Here is an 11,159-nt window from a genome sequence, read left to right as displayed (position 1 = left end):
TATAAAAATTATTAACTTTATTTTATTTATCTTTTTTCTTCTTAAAGAACTTATGAACAAGTTCGTCAAAATAGATTCTAATTGAGAGTAGAAAAAGATGAACATATTAGGTAGGTAGTATTTTTATTTGTTTTTTTTTTGTTATAAAATATCAGTCTTCTATATTATTAATAATAATAATACTAAATTTAATAATAATAGTAATACTAATAATTAATAAATAAATCAATATTGACAATAATAAAAATGTTATTGACAGTAGAAAATATTAATAATAGTAAAAACAATTAAATAATATAATATTTTTTTTTTACTTTTATTCAATAAAAAATATCTATTTTCATTCTCTTTCTCATCTATTTTTTTTCAATCAAATAACTTATATTGTTACTATTTTTATATATATTTATTTTCTTTTATGTTCTCCTTTTATTTGTTCCATTGATACTAAATGTGAAAAGCTGAAAGTTCCACTTATTTTTCGCAATCCACAATATCATATTATCATATGTTACAACATATAATAAAAGTTTGTATTTTGTAAAGCGTGTTTAAGTATTTCATACCTAGTTAAATTAAATATAACAACTATTACGAAGTGGACTTTAAGCCTAACTCAACCCCATAAAACCGGCTCAATGGGGTTGAGTTAGGCTTAAAGTCCACTTCGTAATATGGTATCAGAGCCATTTTCGAGCCTATCCTAGCGAGTATTTGTTGGGCCTATCGTGCCACCCGCTATCGGGCCGCTATCGGGCCGCTATCGGGCCGCTATCGGACCACCCATAATATATAGTCCCACGCACGAGTTAGCAGTCTCGGCGTGAGGGGGTGTGTTAGAGATCCCACATCGACTAGAGATTAGGGCCTTTCATTGTATATAAGTGGGTGCAAACCTCAATCTCATGAGCCGGTTTTATGGGGTTGAGTTAGGCTTAAAGTCCACTTCGTAATATATGCCACCCGCTATCGGGCCGCTATCGGACCACCCATAATATATAGTCTCACGCACGAGTTAGCAGTCTCGGCGTGAGGGGGGTGTGTTGGAGATCCCACATCGACTAGAGATTAGAGCCTTTCATTGTATATAAGTATGGGGTTGGTTAGGCTTAAAGTCCACTCTTTCGTAATATGGTATCAGAGTAATTTCGAGTTTATCCTAGCGAGTGTTTGTTGGGCCTATCGTGCCACCCGCTATCGGGCCGCTATCGGACCATCCAAAATATATAGTCTCACGCACGAGCTTCTATCTATCACTCTCAGCGTGAGGGGGGGGGGTGTTGGAGATCCCACATCGAATAGAAATGAGAGCCTTTCATAGTATATAAATGGGTGCAAACCTCAACTCTATGAACGGGTTTTATGAGTTGAGTTAGGCTTAAAGTCCACTTCGTAATAACAAGTTTGTTATTAACCTTACTAATGTAATACTTTAATGACAATTTCTAATATTAAAATATTCAACTTTCTAACTTTTTGTGTTGTGATATTCATCAATAAAGAATCCTAATGATTTGACGGTATCCACATTACTATAATCACACACTTAACACGTGTATTACTATTTCATTTTGAAATTTTGATAAATTTTATAGTTTAATATTGGATTAAATATATTTTTTGGCAAAATTGTTCTTAATCCAAATTGTAAGCATTCTAAATACTTCTAATACGAAAATAATTGTTAGATTTTAATATAAATTAAAATATTAAAATATTTCATGATAACTTCTCTTAATATTATAAAATTATAATTATATAATTTATATTAAAAATATATTTTTTATTACATCAAGAAAATAGAAAAATTCATTTTAATAATTTGGTTTACTATATATAAAGAAAAAAAATTAATTTTGTAAAAACTAAAAACATATTTAATTTTTTAATATTTTATCATTAAAATATATATGTAATGTGATTGTATAAAAATCATATAATTAAACTTCAATAAAAATGGAAGTGACATTTCCCGTTTTACAAGATATTATCGAACTTCTAACTTTAAGAATTACTGCAATTTGAGCATTAAATTGCATCATAAAATGAAACCACGATACAATAAAATTAAAACAAATATATACTTAAAATAAAAAGTTGTGTTGAGAGTCCTAGGATGATGCACACAACGTTTGTTTAAAGCTAAATTGATTTGGTGTAGGAGAGTGGGATTTACCTGCTAACTAACAGAATTTAATCTCTAACCTACCAATATATGAATCCTTAAAAAGGTTAAAAAAAGACAAAGCAAAGGCACCAACCAAGGACAATGAGAGACATTGCTCCAAAGGGTGGCCATAATGGTTCCCTATGCTCATGTCCATTGGAATCAACAATCTCAAATAATAGAAGATTGGTTGAAGCCAAGTTGAGTATGATATGATGGGGTCGGTTAGGTGTCCTTAGGAAATTGCTACTCTTGCTTTGTTTTTGTTTCTTCTTTCAGACGTACCAGAAAAAACAGATTGGGACCAGCCATGCCTCCTTGTTCTCTTTCCCTACCTTGTTTTTTCTCACTTAAAATTGGTTTTTTTTTCCACCAAATCAACAAAGTTCGATTTTCAAAGGATCTTATCGTACTACCAAGTCCCATTTTTCATGTTGTTACCTTTCAAAAAAAGTTACTACTATATTCTCTTGGGGTGCCTCTAGGAAGATACACAGATAAATCCAAAAATATCTATAGTGTTAAGTCCGGAAATGTTACGGACGAAGCTCCATTGTTATATATATCTAAACCTTTATTCTCCACGAGTATATTCATTTTTGTTCTCACGTGAAAAACGTTTTTAAATTAGTATCTATGAAATTTCTCTTAATATAGGTACACCTCAGAAAATTGAAACGCATATGTAAGGATAGCCCCTATTATACCTTATCGCACATAATAAAATGAGAATGATTTATGTTTATAAAGCGATAACAGAAGTTTAATTAAACCTGGTACATTCAATACACCAAACATAAATACAATAAGTACTTAGAGGTCAGAAAATTACTCAATTTAACCCAATTCTCCCAATAAATTATAGTATGATTTTTTAAAGTTTGAGTCTAAATTAAATTTGATGTTTTTAATTTGAACTAATCATGGTCTGAACAGAGTAAAAAACATGTAAAAAAAATCTGAAAGACCAGACTTTTACTTGTTTTAAACCTTATTGCCTAAATTGAATTTAGACTTTTTGGTCTAGGCTGCTACGACCAATTGTTCACATTAGACCAAATATAATAAAATGAGTAATTAGTAGAAAAAAAGGTGCGAGTAATATACAGAAATATTAGTTTTTTGTTGTTTGAAGTTAATGAGAGAACAGGGGAGAATGAAATATTGAATGATTGAATTATAAACAAGAATCTAATGTTAAGGGAATAGCATCTTAGCAATGCCTGGGTCAAAAATGAGATCACTAACTACAACACTAGCACTCTACATTTGTGATCCTGACAAGAATGTCCACTAATTTCTACCACTGACATTGCTTTTCACCATTCCTAGAGAGACAACCCATGACTAGCAGAGGCTGTCCCTGACCCACAATTGCCAAAACCTTTCCCACCATTCCCTCTGGCTGTGATCCAGTTTTCATCATCATGTTGTGCCCAACAGGCTACCCCAGAAGACAGAGCCAACATTCTGACCCTCCCAGCAGCCAAAAGTTCAAATTTTTGTGTCTTGCGAATCAAATTGCCAACACTTTCTGAGTCTTCCACAGAGCCCCAATACCCTTGCTCAAGAACACTAGTTGGGGAACTTGAATTAGATTCCAAAACTTCCTTATTGTTGGAACATAATTTCCCAATAAATGGATGCTTCAAAAGTTCACTAGCCTTCCACCTCTCTTGTGGATTCCTCCTCAAGCACTTCCCCAGAAAATCCCTTGCTTCCTCAGATAGAAAACAAGGAATCTCAGGCACTTCACTAGAATATGCAATATGATAAAGCACCGAAAAAGGGTCTTCCACACTTGGCCATGGTACACCGCCAGTGGCCATTTCAACCACAGTGCACCCAAGTGACCAAATGTCACTAGCACACCCTTGCTCCTCCCCACGCGCCACCTCCGGCGCCATGAACATCGGTGTGCCGCCGATCACCACCGCGGAATCCACCACACTCTTGGCGAACCCCAAGTCTCCAATTTTCACCCCATCTTCACCAATCAAGATATTAGCACCCTTGATGTCACAATGCACCAATTCTTTTGAATGCAAGTACTCTAGCCCCTGAACGATTTGCCTCGTGTAGCGTGCCATAGCCGCCTCCTCCAGCCGGCCACCGTGGCGGCGAGTGGCCTGAGCAACCGTGCCAAAAGGCATGTACTCCATGAAGAGGTTGAACAAGAGCTTGTTGCTGTCCATGGTAATGTCACACCCTTTGTATGCAACCACATAAGGACTACTTAGAGAGGACAAAATTGTTTGCTCCCTTTTCAAAGACTCTGATTGAGACAGCTCGGCTGACTTGACGGCAAAGACACCACCACCGGCGCAGCACGTGGCGGTGGAGACGGTGGCTGACGAGCCCCGGCCTATGATGTGGCCTCTTTGCCACTCCATGTTATGTTTATTTGGAAAGAAAAAGGTGAAGGGTTTTGTGAGGAGTTTGAGTTTGGTGATTGTGAAGTTATATATATGTGTGTGTGCGTGTGTAATTGAATGAGGACAGTTTTGAGTATAAGTTTTTATAAAAGGTTGTTTTTATTGGTTGGCTACTTAATTTGGTTGGCACACACTCTCTATCCTTTAATCTCTCTCTAGAGTCGTCAACGTGGCCTAATTTTGATGGGTGAGGCTATTAGTCGGCAAAGGACACGTGGAAGTGAAGTTTAGTTTTGATTGGATGTTAAGTGTGTGTAATTAGGGAAAGGGTTTAGATTGGTGCACATTAAGAGGTTAAGAGTTTGGATGAGGTAGATGGGGGGCAATCAAGGGTAGATTCCTTGTTTTGTATCATAGTTAGATGAAGTTTGAAAAAAATTAATGTTGGGAAGCATTTGGCAAGTTGGGTGGGTATGAACTTTGAAGGGTTGAACCACCCATAGGGTTGAAAGTTTGGTATCTTTTTTGAAGTTAGTTCTATTTTATGGTAGAGGTTGAATTTGTGACAGTAGTGTGAATGTGTACACTTGACAAATTACAAGTCGTATAGGGTGAAGAAGAGTATAAGTCAAACTGGTGCAGGTGGTTTTCATAGCAGTCAAATATTCAAGACAAAATTCCATTGTTTTCCCATATTCTAAGATATTTATTTTTGTATTTGTGATGACCGTCGTCACCAGTCATTCCACTAATTTTCCATTAAATATGATCCGGACCTTTTCCACCTCCTAATGAACGTTTTTCGTCAAATAATGTAATTATTGGTAAAATGTATATCTTGTCAATTTTATATAGATTTGGTTAAATGAAAATAACTTTAATTATTTAATGATACTCGTACTTCATGCCTTTAATGATTCAAATGTGTAGAAGTTATATTATCATCATCATTTTTTCTTGTAAGTTGTCTCGACGGTGGAAGAGAGATGACATTTTTTCATGAACGGGTAGATCTTCTTTTGAGCTTTCAAAAATTGAAGGATCATATGAAACTCATTGAAAGGTGGAAAGTACTTCTAGAATTTGATTTCTTCCATTTAACTAAGGCCAAGTCATATAACTGAGGCCAAGTCATAAGTGAATGACAACCTCGGTGTTTTCTAAATGTTCCTTTTTACATATAGAGTAATTTAAATTATTTTTCTAAAAATATTTTGAGTCGAAAACGTCGATCATATTAATTTATAATATATAATAAGTATAAATTTAATTTTACTTCGTTTTATAAGATCTCAATAAGTATAAATCTCACTTACATGTTAGTTTTATAACATTGAATAAATTTAAAATTATTTTTTAAAATAATATGAAAATTATTAATCTTATCCGTCTACTCGTTATCAAACTAGTCTTACCATGAATTGACCGTCATATTAAAAAAATATTAAAAATCCTTACTTTCTAATAATTTATAATTTAATCAATTTGATTATTAATTTAGAACTTATTTAAGAGTTTATTCACTAATAACTAATTTTACCAAACAAATTATATATACATATTAAAATAAATAAAAAATATTAAATATATATATATATATATATAATTAATTGTGGTTAAAGATGAGAAAAGAAAAAAACAGAGGGAATTAGAGTCATTCATAACAAAAATAAAAATAAATAAATACATTACCAGTAATATTTAGCAACAACAAAATTTACCCAGATGTCTATCTATCATTTAATCATTTAATAGTATTTAAATGCTTAAAAATTATCTTAAACAGTATGTTAAACTTACTTTAAGAAAATAATTACTTGTTTTCATTAATGCGATGGAAATTTTATCAAAAAATAACTAGCTATTTTTCTTCAAATTTAAATAAAAATTAATGTCTGAAACAAAAGAGTCTTTCATAAGCATATTACATCACGTTATTTTAAATTATAAGTTGAATAATTTAGATTTATTCATAGAGAATCTTTTTATAAATATAATAGGTTTCCATCTTATCTATTCTTAGAATTTTTTATAAATATGTATAGTCTACCTACGTATCGTTTTTGTTTGACATATGAGTTTTGGTATCACTACCAGAAAATCATGAAATAAAAACTAATTTTAGAGACCAAAATAATTAGTTGCAATAGTAATTACATTAGAGACCATTTTAAAAACTAAATAAAAAATTAGTTTTTATTATTGTTAATTAGTTTCTAAATTGATATCTAATTAGCAACCAAGATTTTAAAGACCAAATTTAGAAACTAAATAATTGGTAGTTAAAACCTTGGTTGCTAATTAGATACCAATTTAGAAACTATTTAACCATAATAGACACTAATTTAGAAATCAATTTTTTATTAAGTTTGTAAAATGATCTCTAATTTAGTTACTATTGCAACTAATTATTTTGGTCTCTAAAAATTGGTTTCTATTTCATCATTTTCTTATAGTGTATAATTTCCCGTATTTTTGTATTTTTTTAATAATATTTTTTTTTCATGTGATGACAAATGACTGTTGTTACTTTAGGTGTTCGTCTAACTGGGTGGGTATTATTGAAATTTTTTTTTTCATGTTACCTAAAATGAAAACTTTTATTTTAAAAAAAATATTTTTTTTGGTATAATAAGAGCCCTTGATTAGACACCTAAATATAAGTTATTGTTGATATAAAATGACTAGATATATGTGTATCACATTTTTAACAAGCAATAATAAAAATATCATTTAAAATTTAATAATTTTAAGAGAACAACCAATAATTATTTATTTGAAGTACTAAAACCAAAATTTATTATGCTAGTAAGAACTACACATATATTTAGATGCATTAGGTATAAGAAGTGTTTGTATAAAAAAAAAAGGTAAGAAGATAACATAAAGATCGCAAAATCAAACATGAGTTATTAAAATTAAATTTAAAAAGTTACGTGATTATAGACAATCATTTATGTGTGATGTAGGTCTATATTTATGACTATTCACTGGATTGAATTAATTTAATGGATTTGATCATTCAAACCAAACCATTAAATTGGTTCAAGTTAGTCCTGCTATTTTTTTAAAATGAATTGATCCAATTATAACTTATTAAATTCTTGAGTTTGTAAATTGATGACCCGATCAATTCTTTTAAAATTTAGAAAATATATTTTATTTTATACTTAATGCTTAGTTTTTTTCTTCTATTTTTTTACGCGTTTGAATTTCTTATAAACTTATAAAAGCATTACCAAGTGTTCTAATTGATCAAATGTGTTGTGTAATTTTTTTTGTCATATTCTAAGTAAAAAAAAGTAACGAGATATATAAATTGACAAATGGAAAAATATTAAATAAATAAATATCTAGTCATTAAAGAACTATTTTTTTTTACCTTACGTTAATATAAAATAGACCATAGATAAATAATTTTAAAACATAAAAAAATAATTTTCAGAATAATTTGAAGAAAACTAATCCAATCTTAATTGAATTAGTTTAGATTAGCTAATTTTTTTCAAACCGAAACTGTACTAATTGAATTAAATATATGGTGATAATTTTATTCTAAACCCAAATGAATCCATTATGTGAATACCCTCATCTATGTATTTGTTCCTGTCATTACAGACAGTCTTCTTTTAATTATAAGTGTTGGGAATGTTTAATAGAGAATTTTTTTTAAAATTTAAAAAAATATTAGGTTTAAAATATTTCACTCTCATATTTTGTATATGATAATTTCAGAAAACATTTTTAGGAATATAGTATTTTCAGCTATATCCTTTTTTATTAAGTTTTTCACGGAAACTTTTTTTCACAAAAAGAAGTAAGAAATCATTAATATTCCTGAAAACACTTTTTTATATATAATTATATTTGTCCTTTTCAGAAATATTTTAGCATACCAAACATACCGACGTATTTATAACATTAGTGAGAAACACGATTTCTAAAAAAATAAAATTCCTAAAAAACACGATTATCAATGGGGAAAATGTGTAACTTCGTTAAAATAATTTTTTGCTTGTTTATCAAAATATTAATAGTAATATTGTATATGTTCCTTTTTATACGCCTTTTATTTTTTTATTTGGAACTAAAAAATTCAGTAATTTTCATAACATGTTACATTACAATATATATGTATATTGACTAAAAATCAAATGAAAAGTAAAAATATAATATTATCATAAATGTTAAAAATACACATAAATAAAAATATCTTGAAAAATTCCAGTTTTTTGTGAACAAATTTTTAACTAACGATTTCGGCTATATGATACTTTTCACTTGTGAAACAACAACTTTTCATTGAGTTATTAATGAATTAAAAATTGGACGCACTTCAATTCGAAAAGTCTTTTTTAGAAAACTTTGAAACTTAGTTATTGGGACGACAATTCAGTTTCTCCCAAAAGCACCAAATTCCATATAAGACTATTTGTTCTAGAAGCTCAACGATGACAAGTAATAAAATCATCACCAAAAATTGACCATTATGGTTGATCCAGAACTATTACCCCCAAGTAAAGTAATCATGATAATCTCAACCCAAATTAAGATAATTTTTCGTGTTAAATAACTTCGTTTTTTTAGTTTGAATTATCATATGCTACACTATATAATATGTAGTGAATGATCTCCTATTATTATAATAATATAAAATAATCAAACCATGGTCAAAAAGTTCAGTTTTAAATTAGAAACCAATCAAACAATTCGAAATCATTGGAATTTGATAGCTTTTTTTTTTGACATTGATTAACACCCTTTAACCTAACGAAACCTATCATTACGTCTGATAACTTTCATCTACTGAAATGAACATAGATCTCCGATATCTTATGCTTCAAATAAACGTCAACTTACACTATTTTTCTTTAGGTTAATGTTCTTTCAATTGAGTTTTGGGCTATTCTTATATTCTAGGTTATGTGGGACAGAGATTCAGGAGTTGAATTCTAAATGGTAATTCATTTCATTCTCTTAATGTCAAATTCTAACCATATACTTTAAAGATTAAAAGTTAATTAATTGTTACAGTCGTGTAATTTAAATTTAACTTAATTTAAGGAAATTGATGTTTTTACTTACTTATATATTATTATTTAATTGTATATAATTAACGTGAAATTTTCAATAATTTTTTTATGGTTTGAATATTGAGTATATATGAAAGTAGAAGGGTGTTTGATAACGAAAAATATTAATAATTTTTTATCAATTCTGATGTGATATTAAAATAGTGAAATTTAAGTGTACCTTAACATCACAAAATTAATTTAAAAAGATTAAATTTATATATTATAATTTGATAATATTTTTAAGTTAATGTGAAATTTTCAATATTAACTAAAAAGTAAATATTTAAGACTATATTCATCTAGAAAAATAATGTGATTTTGGATTAAATTGGTTGAGATTACATAGAGATTATTTTTTGCATCACTTCCTCTGCAGGAGTGAACTAGCTCCCATTGCGTGATGCTCTTTGCATGAATTTTAGAGCACAATTATTCGCTACTAAATAAAAAAAGAAAATACATTAAGATGTCAAACATGTCTAATTTAATTCCATATAAAACACATTTTAAAAATCACACTATATTTATTAACTATAAAAAAGAAATGATTATTTTGACCCTCAATATGTAAATTGATGACAATTTGTTTGTTCAATTTAAGAAACAACCATTCATAACAAGTGTCTTATATGTTAATTTACCTGAAATAGTTGTGTCATTAAATTGTAACGTTTAAAATTAATTAATTTTTTAAATTCAATCAAATATCAACTCCTAGCATTTAGAAATCAACATATATTACTAAGTCGGACAACAAAATATATTATTTTTTTTATTTTAATATATTTAAGAATATGTCCGGACGAATTGTTCATAAATATTTATGAAAAACAAAAATAGAAAATTGAAATAAATTTCTTTACAAGTTTAAATTAATTTATGAATAAGCTGATTTATAAAATTTACGTAGAAACTAATTTTAATTTATATAAGATTTATTTTGTTGTATTTTATAATAAAAAAAACTCTTCATATTTACATGTTGATGAATAAAATGGTTATTTATTGTTATAAAAAGTGGTTTGGTGAGTTGATGGTGTGAAATAGAAGCTAAGGAAAGGTGGTATTTAAAGTGTTGATAAATTGTGTGAGTGACTTAAAGACTAAAGATTGAAGAGAGTATGAAAAAAAGGGACATTTATGTGTGAATTAATTACTCAGCAAAATCACAACACAAGGGAACTTGAATCATTGCCCCCTTTTCCAGATACGCGAAACACAGAACATAGTTAGATAAGTTGGTTGGAGCAACGTGCCCATTCTTAATTATGCCAACTTCGAACCATAGTTGTACGAAGTTCTAGTTCATTTTCTATCAATCATGCTATATATTATATAACTTTTAATATGTTATAATAATTCTTGTTTTAATATAATAATTTTATATATTCATATTATAACGATAGTTAAAGTTTGTTGGGTGATATCAAATTATTATTAGACCGTTTGAAAATATTTAGTCTCACACAATTGAGAATCTTAATATAAGAATAGTATGTTGAAAATTTCTCATCAACTTGATATAAAATCCATTCATACGTT

General features: G+C 29.0%; 1 protein-coding gene across 1 annotated transcript; it reads right to left on the bottom strand.

Moving 5' to 3' along the window:
* Nucleotides 1-3,321: 3,321 nt before the first annotated feature.
* Nucleotides 3,322-4,656, bottom strand: LOC137832659 (mitogen-activated protein kinase kinase kinase 18-like). The gene has a single exon (XM_068640956.1). The coding sequence runs from the start codon at nt 4,558-4,560 to the stop codon at nt 3,496-3,498; it is 1,065 nt and encodes a 354-aa protein (XP_068497057.1). The 5' UTR covers nt 4,561-4,656; the 3' UTR covers nt 3,322-3,495.
* Between the last annotated feature and the right edge of the window lie 6,503 nt (nt 4,657-11,159).

Source organism: Phaseolus vulgaris, chromosome 11 (genome assembly GCF_000499845.2).
Source record: "Phaseolus vulgaris cultivar G19833 chromosome 11, P. vulgaris v2.0, whole genome shotgun sequence".
NCBI classification, from domain to species: domain Eukaryota; kingdom Viridiplantae; phylum Streptophyta; class Magnoliopsida; order Fabales; family Fabaceae; genus Phaseolus; species Phaseolus vulgaris.
The sequence above is the reverse complement of the archived record's forward strand: the minus strand, read 5'-3'. Positions and strand labels throughout refer to the sequence as shown.